The sequence below is a fragment of the Hipposideros armiger genome, unplaced genomic scaffold, assembly GCF_001890085.2.
Source record: "Hipposideros armiger isolate ML-2016 unplaced genomic scaffold, ASM189008v1 scaffold_194, whole genome shotgun sequence".
In the NCBI taxonomy this organism is placed as follows: domain Eukaryota; kingdom Metazoa; phylum Chordata; class Mammalia; order Chiroptera; family Hipposideridae; genus Hipposideros; species Hipposideros armiger.
In genome coordinates, this window is record NW_017731544.1 from 823483 (window position 1) to 839349 (window position 15867).

The 15867-nt window shown below is 37.8% G+C and overlaps 1 protein-coding gene across 6 annotated transcripts in view; it reads left to right on the forward strand.

Moving 5' to 3' along the window:
• TMEM117 (transmembrane protein 117) overlaps positions 1-14642 on the forward strand; it is a 474959-nt gene extending 460317 nt beyond the window's left edge. For all 6 annotated transcript variants that reach the window (XM_019653056.1, XM_019653060.1, XM_019653057.1 and 3 more), the window contains 2 exons: positions 1788-1917; positions 12917-14642. In XM_019653056.1, coding sequence (XP_019508601.1) covers positions 1788-1917; positions 12917-13563 — 777 coding nt within the window. In that variant the 3' untranslated portion in view covers positions 13564-14642. The remainder of the gene's footprint in view (positions 1-1787; positions 1918-12916) is intronic.
• Positions 14643-15867: the final 1225 nt, after the last annotated feature.

The window sequence follows — 15867 nt, forward strand, 5'->3', positions numbered from 1 at the left end:
TACAGATGGGAAATAATTGAGAAACTATTTTTTGGTGAATGGAATTTTGATCCCAGTGTACAAGAAATCTCTAGAGATTACTTTCCAACTAAAACCAGCTTCATACCCAATAGAAAAACTTTAGCTTCACGGAATGAAAAGCTAACTGAGAACAGTCTGAAAATCTTTCCAAAAAAAAGGTACAGTAAATACACTTGCCCAATTACTATCAAGAAGTCTTCTGTTTCTTAACCAAGATATAAAAGAAAATTTCTCTGTTGATTATGTTTATCCAGGGCTAGTTGAAATATACTCTGGTTATCAGTCTCTTTATTTGCCAAGCATAATTTTTCATGGGAGATGTCAGTTATATTTATCAAAAGGCCAAATTCAGTTTCAGTTCTCCTTGCAGGAGTCTTGTATGTAACATAGAAAGGGCAAGACAGTATCAGAAAAAAAAATTGCAAAATGTTGAAATTTATTTAGCGTTAATGCTTTGGGTTTCCGGAATTTCCCAAATCATGTGCTTATTTGCTGCTGATATCTAAAAAACAAGGAAAGGTGAGATCATTTCATTTTTCTTCTACATTTATTTCCCATTAGCATCTTAAAGTGATCCATAGATCAAGAAATGAGTAGACATTGAAAGGTGTCCTGGTTACTACCACTCACATATCCTTCTTTCCTCCAAGGCCTAATCTCCCTTAATCAGAATTTCAGCAAAGAAGGGAATGGAATGGACATGAAAACCCCTAACATGTTCAGGCATTTTATTATTAGCATGCCTCTATCAGCTGCATAAAGTCTTAGAAATTTTTAACTTTATATTGAGATAATGGATTGAAATCCTAAATTAATATTCTGTTATTTTTTCATATTTAATTATTTTAAATATTCACGAACTACAGGGCTGATAATTTAGTGATTATTTCACTATTAAAAGTGAAAATATCTGTATTGATGCCTGTGGATCCACCTGAAGTGTTTCTTTATATTTAGTGCATTCTTTCTGCACAATGCTAGTTATGACCTTTAATTTGGTGCCTCTATCCAAAAACCAAGAGCAGGTGAGAGACACCTAAAAATATCCTCATTTGCATCTGTTTCCCTTCCTTATGAGAAGGAGGATTGTCCCACCTGATTTTGCCTTCACGACAAGAAAATAACTAATGACAATTTGGGAATTAATTCACTGTTCATCTGTTATGCGAGCCTGTCAGGCCCTCCATCATTTGGTTCAAATGGATGCTAAATTGCAAGAGAGCAGGACAGGAGACACTGGCATTTTTCCATTCCAGATAGTTGCTAGCAGAGATGATTAATAAAAGTCCCTTGATGTAAATTGAAGAATTTGGTTAAGTGCATCAGATCCTTTTGACTTTGCTGTCTTACACAAAACATGCTGTTTTAGGGTTTATATTTTTTAAAAGTAGCAAAACAAGATATAACAAAATTATCCCATATTTATAAAATATAGATTGCTTCCTTCCTATAAAAATTTAAAATCAGTTCTCCAGAATGAAAGCGATAAACATGTGTAGATGCAAATCAATTCTGTATTGGTTTCTTATTACCACATTAAAGAGCAAAGCTGAGGGTGTAAGTTATGACTTAATTTTGATTTTGAATGCATACCACTACCTAATATACATAAAATAACCATCACAGAATGAAACTGATACATCCAACAGCTGACTGCATTTAAATGATTTTAAAATAAGTGCTTACAAAAAGTCAATTTTTGGTGTTTTGCTGCTTGGGTATGAAACAAATCACAAATATGTTTTTATGTTGATTTCCTCTGACAGGACTGGGAATTCCCACATTTCATGGGAGATGTTGATGTAAATCTCCCTGGGTTGCATACTCCTCACATGCAATTCAAGATTCCTTTCTTCCAGAAGATCTTCAAGGAAGAATATCGTATTCACATAACAGGTAATGTTATGACTTTGAACACAATTTGTTTGCCTCCTAGTTAGAGTAATGCTAGCTGCTATAATTAAGAAAAAAAAAGGTGAAATTTTAGAGGCATACATAAATATAGTTGTATTTCTCACTCATTTAACAGGGCAAGGTGGTCCCAAGTTGACTGGGGACTCCCGGCTGTCAGTCTGGGACTTAGATGATTGGTGGCTTTAACAGGTTCAACTTCAGCACCCAGCAGGCAGATGGGAATAAAGAGATTGTGGGGGGGGGAATGATTAAGAAAGCTTACCTGTTTCTTAACCACCTAAGCTTGGAAAAGAAACATGCCACTCACATTCTGTTGGCAATAACTTATCGGATAGCCCTACTTCGAGTCAAGGAGAGCAGCGAAATGTAATCCCTAGTGGGGCAGCCACTGCTGGTGTCAGGCCTAATTTCTAGCACAGGATTATCAGAGGGGGAGAGCATGCCTCCAGTGTGGAGAGGTAGCTATCTCTGCCATCCTCCATAACCCACCTCACCTTGGTTTTGTTCACTGGGTGAGTTTCCTTTTCACAACTTACAGCTCCATTTTTTTCAACATTAATACTCTTTATGCTGTTTCCTTCATTTCCTGCTGAGGTCAAAACAATGGTACCATAGCGCTCCAGTCAGGCCATACGCCTTCAGGGAGGTTGGCCGCTTCCACTTCTCACGTGTTTGAGTAAAACCTCCTTCTGTGGCAGAGCTCATGTCTGTCTCAGGTAATTCTCTTGTGGCTCCTCAGATTATTTCATTTTCAGATGTGTCCTGCTTTTGAAATGCCTCCAGTATGATTCATTAAAATAGTCTCTCATGGTATCTCAATCATTTTCATCTAAAAAAGATTTCCTAGAGTTACGCTTTAGACCTTTTTTACTTTATATAACAAGAAGCAGACAGCTGTGTGATCAAATGAAGGAGCACGTTCATTCTCAAGCTGCTCTGATGCAGGTAGCAAACATGTGCGCGTGTGTTTTAAGGACAGTGGCCTAGGATCCCACACGTGCTATAATAAAAACCGCTGAAGAAATCTGTGCTTACACTACCATCTGTGCTGCTGAACAAAAATAGTCTAAGCACAGAGAATGGAACATTTGAGTATGGCAGAAAACCTTTGCTTCCCAACTTGAAGGCTGTTTTTCGCTTTGAGCATGAGACCACCTTCCTAAATTGCAGAATGAGCTCATGAATAGGGAAGATGCAGCAGGTTTCTTTTCCTATTCAAAATGAATGAGGCCCATCTATTAAATTCGCTGGGTAAATCAATCAATTTGAGTTCAGGTCACATCGTGCGGTTTCAGAGTCCCCACTTAATCTCTGCAGCGTGCTACCCTCGTGGACTTCTAAAACAGCTATCACGCACATTGCATATCCCTTTGGGTGGGCTTTTGCCTGGACCATCTGTTCTTGTTATCAGCGCTTGTCCCAGGCCATCATGGCACTAATATTGTCTCTGACTGACTATTCAGAATCCCTGTCAAAAATCTACTACTTGAGTGCAGAATATCAACTTTTTAAAAAGGGGGGAGGGGGGGATTCAGAGAAACAGTGATAAGAAAAAAATATCAAGCTGTTAAAAATATTTAACTTGGGGCTATTTTGCATGGCTTTGTCATATATGCCATCATTTATAGACAGGGGCAGGTTCGACTTTTGTGGTGCTCAAAGCTTACACAATTTGGAATGCTCTATTTAAGAATATGAATACAAAATTACAACTGAAATGTATATGCAGTGCCTTGGAAGGGGGCCACACCTGCGGGAGTCCCTGAAGCTTCAGCGTCATTAGCTTCAAGATCAAGCCACCTGTGCCTTTAAACTTAAACCTTTGTCTCACCAAACATTATTTTGTAAAAACTTAAAAGGAGGAAACACTAGCTAAGTATTTGTAATGGAGACTGTACATTAATAAAGGTTGCCAGAAAGTAGAAATATATTGTAATTAAGGCTTTGGTACAGCGTTTGCCAAATTATGCTGATTATCATATCATCCAGGGAACTTGATAAATACATGGACTGTTGGGCCCTATTCCTAATGGTTCCCACCCAATAGGTCTGGGCAAAGGCACGGGACTTTTGAAAAGCACCCCCAGCTGATGCTGATCTTTCGGAACTACTTTCTGTTTGAGAAGCCACAGTTGAGGTCAGACTGCCTCCCTGATTGGGGCCATGCAAATGACTGGGTGGGTGGACCTGCTGGGAGGGCCGCTGAGGATTCTGGAGTTTAAATTCAAAATAAAATAGGGTATATATGGGCTTTGGGGTGAAGGGATACAACATAAACAACTGAAATTCAGTCTGTGGTAAGATGACCATGTGCCTCCCCAGATCCACCCATGATAAAATTTTCTAGGAAAACGGTAACAAGTTTGGAGAAAGTCACAAATTCTCCCCCTCTTAATTTTGCTCGGTTACTCTCTTTGTTCTGTTACTTGGCTGAAGAGGTCGCTGAGGCCACTCTGGAGTACCATCTAGTCCCTTGTGAAAGACCTTTTACTTTATCTGACTTTGTAGGATCATCGTTTCTGGGCAAACCTAGGTAAAATTTCCAGAACAGAGTGCTACATGTTTTATTTTAATATGCTCAATACTTAGTAGCCCACAAATTTCCAAGTACACTGCAAACACTCACTTCATCAGCTCTTCCAAGTTCGACTTCTTTTTGTAGAGAGACTGCAATGCTTTCCTTGATAAGCAAATTGCTATCACCACTGGGATTATTAAGCATCAAACCCTCTATATCCATCAGTGGTTCTCAAACTTTAGTGTCTATGAGAATCCCTGGAGAGCTTGTTAAATATTTCCATCAGTCACATACCCAGAGTTGGATGTCTGAGGTGTGTGTGGTAGAGCCTGGAATCTACTGTTCTCTCAAGCACCACCAGTGACGCCTATGCTGGTGCCCAGAAGACCGCACTTTGATAAACACTGCTGCTTAGAAACATTTTCTATAGTCAGAATTCCTCTCATCTCAGCTTTAGTTGAATTTCATATGCAACTCTTAAAACAAAAGCCAAGGGACAGAAAGCAAATTCATAGAGATGGGGCGGCCCATGAGCAAGGCATGTGGTAGAGGCCTGCCAGGAGCTGGAATGTTTAGAATGGGCCAGTAGAGGAGGTCCCAAAGCAGAGCATGCCTGGGAAAGGTCTGGAGGACCACCGAAGAAGCTGGAGCCAGGGGCAGGAAGGGATCCAGTGCACTTCCTTCCACACGGCGCCACCTGTTGCCTTCTCTGCTGTGTTTGTTCTGCACTAGAAGAAGCTGAACGAAGATGGCTAGGGTTCACCAAGGGTCAAAGTGGCTCTCGCTGGCCTCAACTATCAGTTGCCTGTGATCTAGAAAGGGTGTTCAGTGCATGCTGAGGCAATGGAATGTCAAGGTTTGGTGTGTAGGCTCCAGCTCTGCCACTGACTAGGTGGCATGGCCCTTGTCAAGCTTCCTAATCTCTTAGAGGCTCCATTTTCTCATACATTAAAGAGAGACCATACTGGTACTTATCCCATTGGGTTGCTGTGAGAATTAAATTAATTAACATGTACAGGGCACTTAAAACGCTGTCTGTCATGTAGTTAGCACTCAATAAACTCTCACTATCTTTACCTTCATCTGTCCAGGTTTGTGTTTCTTATTTAATTAAAAAACATTAGGCAGCCTGAGAGAGGATTCGCTTATTATTTTTCCACTATTCTGAGTTCTCTATTGTTCTTTATTATTCTGAGTCTTTGAGAAGGAGAAAGCTGAGAATAGGAAAAAAAATCTCTTTCCCAATGAAATGCTCTGTATGTAGAGGGTTATCTGACACTGATGGGTTCCCATTGACATTTTAAAAGCATTAAGGATTTGAGTATTGTTTAATCTTGATTCCAAGCTAGTTTTATTTATGACTATCAGAAATAACTTGAATTGTTGCATCTGTTTAGCTCAGCTGGACCCCCTGACAGATGGTTTGCTGCAGTATGCATGAGCTTTTGTTTTATAAGCTGGGCTACAGTTTTTAAAAATAACTCATCTCTATCTAAGGGTGTGTTAAAATGCTTTTTTCTTGGAATTCTGACTTCAGTAACAAAAGGGACACATGGTTAGTGATTAGGTCCAAGCCTATTGTTCTCCTAAAAGTCAATGCTAACTGTGACTGTATAATTCTCTCCTCTCCCCTCTTCCCTTTTACCTATAAGGTGAGTGCAAAGATAGATTCAAAATGTGATGTGCTAAGTCTCTGGAGGCGAGAGAGGAATGGCTTCTCAATTCAGTCTTGGAAGCTCCTCTGAGTCCTATTAATGCCAATCCCGGTGGAAGCTCTGCCGTCTGTCATCCCAGACGGACAAAGGAAGTGTCCCATTGGTGGCCATCATCTGAGTAAATTAGGAGGGGGCTGGGGGAAAGGCCAGAAGGAAGGCCTGTGCATCTGCGAGGAGAGAATTCACACTGTTGGCACAATGATGCCCACGGGAACCCTTTCGGCAAAAATGGAAAAATGTAGAAGTAAACAAGCCTCTGTAGCGTCTGTGTTCCATTTCAGTTTCCTGAAAGGCGTGAGGGCACAGGTGCTTTACAATGGCAAGAATGTGGAGACTAATGAAAAACAACCCTTCATTTTATTTCCAAAGGTGCATGATATCTGGCAAACGAGTTCCCCGATTGTTTTTTCAATAACTCTCCTGTGTCAATCAGATCATGGGAAGTGCTGGGGAGGCCAGGCCAGTGGTCTGTCCAGCAGAATACTCAGATGTCTGACAAAATTAGCAAGGGACTTGTTACAGGGAAATACGATACATCCTGTTGTTCACCATGACAGTCCCCCAAGATCATGAATTTATCCAGAGTACACAAGAACCTCTTGCTAGTCTCTCAGTTGTGAATTTCTCTAAACCTTTCCTGAAGCAATTTCCACTTTCAACACATTTATACAGCTCTAAGAGTTAATTATGTTACTTCTACAGAAAGCAGCAATTCATTTTATTTGTCCAAAACTCATCCTCTCCCAGGCCATGGTTGCTTTGCCCATAGCCTGTGAGTCCTTGCTGCCCAGAGCTGGTCTGCCCGATTCAAACTGAGGTGTCCCATCTTCATTTATGCATGTAGGAAGAGTTTTGGTATAAAACTCACATGTTCTTCAGAAATTGTCCTCACAGTCAGAGGAAGAACTTTGAAGTGTATAATCAGTCATAATCTTTTAGACATATTTTACTTTCCCAATTTTCCAGATTATATTAGATCTTAGTAGCATCCTGGAATTCACCAGATCATTGTGACATATGTATTTGATTTGAAAGACTAGAACTTCAGTCATTGTATTTTTCTGGACACATCACCTACGAGTTTCCCTGTCGCTTAACAGACAGTTTCTGAGTTAATATGTGCCTAACCCCAAGCAAGCGAGGATCTAGGGAATAGAAGAAAGAATATGACACAGTTCTGTCTCAAGAACATTCAGTACGATCTTTAATACAAATACATTCTTTCTTTTTATCATCACAAGGTGCTGCCTCTGCTCGTCATATTGGATTATGTCCTAAAAGAACAGTCTCCCACTTAGGAAGCAACAATGACAAGAGAGGCACTTTGAAAGCTATACTGATTTGTTTTTAAGTCTTAAGAAGACACTTTACTAATTAACATAACTCTTATTAATTCATACATTGTTTAGTAAATATGTTCAGTTTACTAAACGGCCTTCTCATGACCCAACCACTAGAAAACACACTGTTCTAGTAATTCCTGAATTACTAGAATTCCAGGTAATTCCCAAATTACCTAGGGAAGGACTTAAAGAAATTCTAATTCAGTGAGCCCTGTTTTCACTGCTTGTGTCTGGAGTGAGAGGGCATTGCATATGCCCAAGGAGCCTGTTACAGCAAACTGTTATTTAATTATCCAAAACTCATCTTCTTCAAGGCCATGGTTTCTCGCTATCCCGTGATGGAGACTAAATGGCTTTGGGGCATACGACTATTTCATGTATCTGCTCTGGATGCCAAGGTCAATGGGGTAGCACAGCTCAACCACAACGTTAACTGGCAACCCTACCGAGGAAAAGATTTTTGTAAATATTAGGATCGCATATTTGAATCCTGAACGTTTCATTATATGGTGGAAATATCAGCACTTTATAGACTTTTTTCCTTAGTTGAAAAAAATAACACTCTCTTCCAAATTGTCATTTCCTATGGTAAGTGAGAATACTTAATGAAGAATCCTTTTAAAACTAGCCCAGGATTCTATAGACTCCCACAAAGTAAAAAAATAAAATTACCATTATAATATCATTTTTGATAATCAGTAAGATTCATTAAAGCACAAAGTACAAGAAAGAGGTAATCCCACCAACACCATGCAGTGATTTCTCATTAAAGGAGACAGTGAGATATTCCAACAAGGAGATTAATAGAAATAATGTATGAATTTGTACCCTACCTCCTTGCTGATTTACATTATGCTATGTAGTTGGAACAACAGGGGGAAATGCAAAATCTCTCATATGATTAATGCTGAAATACCAAACCTCTTGTTATGGTTGACTGTACATTCACAACAACACACTTGGGAAAATGAAAATAGAAGCACTTTCTATTCCTTTCTTTTGGTGTCTTATATCCTTTCCATGTGGGTTATTTCAGGGATTCAAATTTATTTTTCATAGTAAACAGTGTTTCTCAGAATCTCAGAATATATAAACCTTCTCCATCTGAAAATTGTGTATTCCATCTCTTTTGCTCTAAGGGGGAGATTTTCTGGTCCATCCTAAAACATTAAAGTTTAAGCAATGTTTATTTCACAGACTCATCAAAGAGATTTTGAGGGCTGGGAAGAAACCTTCAGGATTATATAGCTCAACTCCCTCCCCTTATAGACAAGAACACTGAGGTTGAGTTGTTTCACCTGATTTTGCTTTCTGCTTTGCCACATCTCATAGGATAGAAGGAATTTTTTTAAGAGGATAAAGCACTACCAAGGTAACAAAACGCTGTATGGTAAAATGTAAAGATGGGTGACAGAGACAGATGAACATTTTTTCCTCTGTACAAATGCATAAACAGACCAGAGGTTATGTCAAGTGGGCTGGAAACAAAGAAAAAGTAAGAGCCATTTCTTCTAAATTTCAGCAGCTTCAAGTGTCAGCTGACTGGCTAGGACAGTGGGGGAAGGACATGCTATAGCCAGAGAATAAAATAAGGAAATGTGATATCAGTAGGGATTCTGCCTCAGTCTCTTCTCTTCCCTCTGCACTTCGCCCCCCCCCACCCCCGCCAACATGGCCTCTCTGCTGGGGGTGGGGGAGGGGTGGAGATTCTATCCCCTGTTCTTTAGCCTCGAAATTTGTATGTATAAAAGATCTTTTCTCAGGGCCAATACTACTGTGAGCTGTAAACAAATTGCCCATTGCTACGAGTTTTTCACATGTTAAATATTCTGATTCATGAAGCATATTTCCATATAGTTTCACACTGGGTCCTCTTGGATAACTGGTCCATTAATGGTAACTACCCATTAATGTCAGTGCTCAATATTTCATTCTATTTTATCCAAACTGATCACCTTGTGAATATATCTTTGTCACAAGCCCTTACACACTGTTCTGTCCCACTATTCTATCACCAAGATCCTGTATTAACTGAATTGAAGAAGTAGAAGAAATCTTAGAAGTAATACTACCTTATATTTTTGGCAAACTTAATATATTTCAGAGAACTTTCAAATGTAACTCCTCGTAATCCTATGATGTAGTGACATTGGTATTATTCTCCATTTCACAAAATAAAAAAAACCCAAAAACAAATTCACATACCTAAGAAGTAGAAGGGTATGGGGAAGAGGGCAGAATCATAGACTGGAAGGCATTTAGTTCAGTTTCCTCAATTCGAAAGTGAAATTATTGTGGTCTGAAGAGGTTAAACAGGTTACCCCATGGTTGTATTATTCAGGTTTAGTATTAGAATGAGATATCCATTTGATGATTTCCAGCCTGCAGTTTTTGTCAGTATGGTACTCCCTCTCACAAATGTGTTAAGATGTGTTACAACAGGGTGATGATATCCATTAATGGATGTCAAGCATCACATTTTTAATGTGCTTCTCCTCCATCCCATCTAAATATTCAGACTCCAGGTCACATGAGAAAAAACATAAAGTGATTCTTTAGTGTCAAATTTTAGTGGTCAAACTGACCCAGCACCATTCATCTTAGGTGAGAAAAATAATTTTACAGTAGGGGGAAAAGCTCTTCCTATCTTCAGGGTTTCTTATTAGAACACTGTGTACATACTTTCATTTTTATTCTCTGATTTTCTGTTTTTTCCTTTGTCTATTAACATTCAGTGACCATCTTTTCCCCAAGAAAAGTACCCTTCTCTGAGCTCCATGGGCATTCCTTTCTTCTTCCTGATTCTGTGTTACCGCTTGTCTTCAGTTTCTGATATCCTGTTACCCTAGAAACGGGGCCCCTGTATAGAGGACCACTCTATTATTGAGTTTATAAAAATGACCTAGAGAGGGTACAAGTCTCTCCAAAGGACCTTTGTGAGTCAAGAAGGTGACAGTCATATAAGTTCAAGGACATATTCCCCTCACCAGCCAGTCCGGCTTTGTAACACATGTAGTTTACAGCAGGAGAATAAGTACAAATCTCCTACAACAGAGAAGCACCCCAAGCTCCTCTCTCAGCTTACTTTCTGTCATGGCAGCTACACACTAGGGCCTCCTTAATACTGGATGAAAATCTCTGAACTTTTTTCATTTCACCCATCTCTCATTCATCTCCTACCTTTTTTTCCCCTACAATGTTCTCCATTCCTTTTCTTCTCTCTCCCCTCAGCCTCTCTCTTCCACATCACCTGATCTTTTTCTGTATGCTATTCTATCTGCAGCATAATAAAAACATAAACTAAGAGAAATGCAAAATTTTATAACTGCTCTCTCTCTGTCCTGCTTTTCTTTCAAGGACCACATGAATTGCTACTTCTCCCAAAATCCTTTCTGCAGAAATTAGCCCTCAATTTTTATTCCATTTTCTCAACATCTTCAGCATCTATGGTTTGATCACTCATTTGACACCTCTCAAATGTGGCCTTTTATTACCATTTATCTGTTGATGTCTCTGTCCTGTTTCCCCAACAAGATGATACCTTCTTCTGTAGAAGGGAGGCAGTAACATATGTCCTCAGCATTGACTAAGGTATCTTACACAGAATCTATTGTGAGCACAATAAATGTTTGGTCATGATGCTCACCTTTGTACTTGCATTTTTCTGGCTTTAGCTTTCTTAATTTCTTTTATGGTTGATTCTTAGTGAGAATCACTAAGATCACTAGTTTTAAAGATCAAGGAAGGCAGGAGTGGTTTGATCTTAACAATGCCAGATGTTATAAATATTATATCATACCTGAAAATGTTTCCAATGTTCCAACTTACTTTCTAGTTTAGGTGTGCAAAATAAATAATTCAGGTAAGAGCTTCCATTACAAATGTTATTATAAACCTTATATAGTTGAATGACTTCAGGACAGACAGAGTTATAATTTTCCACCATATAGTTACCATAAATTCTCTTCATATAGAAGTTGTTGTACCTTCCCATGCAAATGAAGACATTTTCATGGCTTAGGCAAGGCTTTGATGATATTAATAGTAACAATTACTGAGTTCCTATTATACCAGGTACTGTGTTTAGCATCTAATAATCTCATGAAAAATGCTAACAGCTTTAATAAGTACTATTATTTTCTGCATGTAAAGAAATTGGGGTTTAGAGAATTTAAACAGAGCCAGGATTAAAACCCTTCAACCTTGCATATAATAGGAGCTTGAAAATGTGTAATGGTGATGATAAAATACTTTCCTAAACTTCTCACAAAGTTATATTTTTATATCGCTATATATCCTGTTAGCGTGCATATTGCAAAATACATTTTTACCATTCTTGGTTTAATAAGTTTGCCCAAGGTCCTATCTCTCTCCTGTCCCAAAAGTTCCATAATCCTGTGAAACAGTAACTTGATGTTCAATACTGCTATCTTCAAATACAAAATAAAATAATTTTGACATATATCTAAACCTTCTAGAACCTGTTACATATATCACCTAATTTGCTACAGCAAGCCTAAAAGGTGGGTATTACTACATTATTAGGATATACTTGATACTGTAAAACTTGCAATAAATTATGATAGTAATAAAAATCATAATGAAATTCAGCATTCCTTGAAATTTTTTCCACATTTTCCATTTGCAGGTGTAAAGTTATGACTAGATAACATGTCTCTAAATAAGATCATATTTATATAAGATTTTAAAGTACTACAAAGAAATCACAGTAGTTACGATTTCTCCAAATCATGTCTTCTAAAAGAGTTCAATAGCTTTGGTTATATTTATATGTCTGATAAATGGATTCTGTTCAATGAGAATTTGATGCAATTATTTCTAAAGTCTTGAATGCTTAAGGATTATTGATCTGAATCACACCAACTAATGGTTTAATCAACAAGTCACCTACAAACAGCAATGTGAATTCAATGTGAATTGATATACTGCTGTGCTTGCATTGCAAAATGATTTATGTCTTGCCCAGACATAATTATAAAACTGTAAGATATGTTGAATTATATGTTGGACTTTTCTAAGAATTTCATTAGAAGTTTGTTTTTAAACATTAATTGAAATGTTCTAAGAATAACCTACATGGAACCAAATTTGAATACAGCTTTGGGGCCTATAAAACAAGGAGACTTAATCTGGTTAATATAAATACCATAAATTACTGGCTGTGGGACCTACAGTTATGTGTTCATATGCCTAGAATCCATTTAGGAAATTCCCTTTGCCAAGTCCCTTAATGGCAGCAGAACACTCTCAAAAAATTAATTGTTAACAGGTCTAAAACATTAACAATTTATACTATTATACCATTATCTCCATTTTATTGGAGAAAACCCTACTGCAGTTTTATGGGTCTTTGACTAATATGCAATATTTCTTTTTTAATGCAGGTAAATGGTTTAACTATGGAATTATCTTTCTCGTCTTGATTTTGGACCTTAATATGTGGAAGAACCAGATATTTTATAAACCTCATGAATATGGACAGTATATCGGCCCAGGGCAGAAGATATATACAGTGAAAGACTCAGAAAGTTTAAAGGACTTGAACAGAACCAAGCTATCCTGGGAATGGAGGTCTAATCACACTAACCCTCAGACGAATAAAACGTATGTTGAAGGAGACATGTTCCTACATAGCAGGTTCACAGGGGCTAGCCTTGATGTCAAATGTCTGGCTTTTGTTCCAAGTTTGATAGCTTTTGTGTGGTTTGGATTCTTCATTTGGTTCTTTGGACGGTTTTTGAAAAATGAGCAAGGCATGGAGAATCAGGACAAAACTTACACCCGCATGAAAAGAAAATCCCCATCAGAACATAGCAAAGACATGGGAATCACTCGAGAAAACACCCAGGCCTCAGTGGAAGACCCGCTGAATGACCCTCCATTGGTCTGCATCAGGTCTGACTTCAACGAGATTGTCTACAAGTCTTCCCACCTCACGTCGGAAAACTTGAGCTCACACTTGAATGAATCCTCCCGTACAACAGAAGCTAACCCAGACGCAACGACTTCTAAAAGTACACCTACGAACTAGAATCACTTAGGTGGAGATAGCACAACAAGCAACCCTGAGTGTAACTTTAAAACTTTAGTCTTTCTTTTTGTAAATGTAAGGTTTACTTAGTGTTAGGTAAAGAAATACAAACAATGCCACAACGGTGCTCAACATGCTTTTTCTAGGACTCATTGTTTTCTATTTGTATTATGATACACGTGCCTACTGTATATCTAACAGTCCTCTAGAGATTGCTTTTCACAGTTGCACAAGCTATTTACTAACTTTACAGCATAGTAGATTAGCTGATTACCTGTGTATCAGATGTTCAACCATAGTGGTGCCTTGAGACATTAAACTGTTTTTAACTGTACCAGAAATGAAGTGTGAAACAGTTCTCTAATCTTCACAGGGGGTTTTTTGTATACAGTTATTTTGATCTATACTTGATGTCTGAGCAGGAAACAGATGGAGTCTAGGTATGGCTTGGGAAGTATCTCTGGGTTTCTTATTCAGCAGTGGATTTGGTGACTTTGATAGCTGGGCTGCAGAGATGCACGGTGATTACCTTTGAATTTTTGCTGGCTGTCTGCCAAATACAAATGCCGATGCAAAATTCCACAATAGGAGAATGATCATCCAGCACGGGTCACTACTTGTGAAATGTGACTTTCTCCGACCAGTAATTGCAATTAGGTGATAATACCTAATTATATTTTTCTAATTAAAGATAAATTGCTACTTGATTAAAAATTCTGCCCTTTACCTTTGGGAACAAAGGTTAAGAGGCACAGTTGGGTGAACTCTCAAATTTATTGGCATTTACAAAGCCCTAGCAAACTAAGGAACTGAAGTTTAATCATGTGAGGGTTGCACAGCCTACCATCTACAATATTGGTACATCTTTCTGTAAATGTGGCTCTGGACAGTGAAAACTGAAAAATGTATGCCAACCCTGAGCAAGGGAACTCTTCTAAAAATCATGCAGGGGAATCTTGTGAGGTAGAGAAGGACATGCATGAAAGGATCTGTTTAGTGGCTTGTTTTGTGTGTGCTTTTTTTTTTTTTAAAGAATTAAACATCTCACATTAATAAATAAGACAATTATATATCAGTAATTATGTTATGTCATTTTTTTGTTTCTAATAGAAGGATTCAATTGTATCTTAGTTAACCAACAACCCTTTTAAAAAATTTTTTTTAACTTTGTGCCAGGCAAATTAAGAAATGGAACACTCCCAACTTGCCTTTAATTTTGTTCCATAAATTCTGGTTACATGTTCCTTGAGGGGGTTGGGGAAGATCATTCCAAGGCAAAATTACTTTCCTATCACATACTGACATAGCTGTATTTGTCTTTATGATTTTTTAAATCTTGTTTTGATCTATCTGCTTTTAAGCTTGCAGCATGCTGAATTGAGCATGCATAATAGAACTATGGCTTTATCTGTCACTTGAGAGCCAATTTTAATACACATCTTTCTACAATTGTTTACTAAGCAATTGGAACCATGCCCCTGCTGTTTCTTTTACCTTTAATAGCCATGCATGGTGCTACTTAGAATCATAAATATCGCTGACACTAAGAATACAGAGATCAAGCTCACTATAGTAACCCATCCAAAGAAACTTACCATGTTATCCCTGACATGTGGTAATGTTGATCATTACCAAATTTGCATAGAACATTTGACTTTTGCCTCTGGGACAAGAAAAGCATACCATCTAGGACTATATTTTTATTTATTCTGAAAGTCACTGTCTTGTAGAATGAAGAAGGAAATTGATTTAGAAAGTGAGTGTTTATTATCAGTATGCAGTCTTTATGAAAATATTATTTGAGAATCTTTATATGGGTATTGAGGAAAAAATGTTCCTTCTAATGAGGAAATTGATTAGCAAAAGTAAAATAGAAAAACAAATAAAAAAACAGAGCATTATGCTGAGGTGTTTCTAGAGATTGATGGGAGAAACTATCAGCTGATATGAAAGTATATCTTTAAAGTTTCCATAAGTCTTAGTACCAAATGGAATAATTTCCAGGGGTGGCATTTTAATAGTCAAACAAGATTTGAAACTTCAAAGGCTTCCAATATCCAATTGTATATACCAGTCTTGACCTTTTTATCTACACAAGTCTCCTTCCTTTTTTTTTTTGGCTACCTTTTTTGGATATTGTACATTCCATTTGTACTTACGTCAACTAAAGTTTAGAAAATGAAAACAAAATCAAAGTTAAAATCACATTCATTCATGTTTATTCTTAGATTCTGAGTCATATACCAATAGACTATGGCTCTACAGAACTTTTTGAATACCAAAACTTTTGTACTATCATGGGCA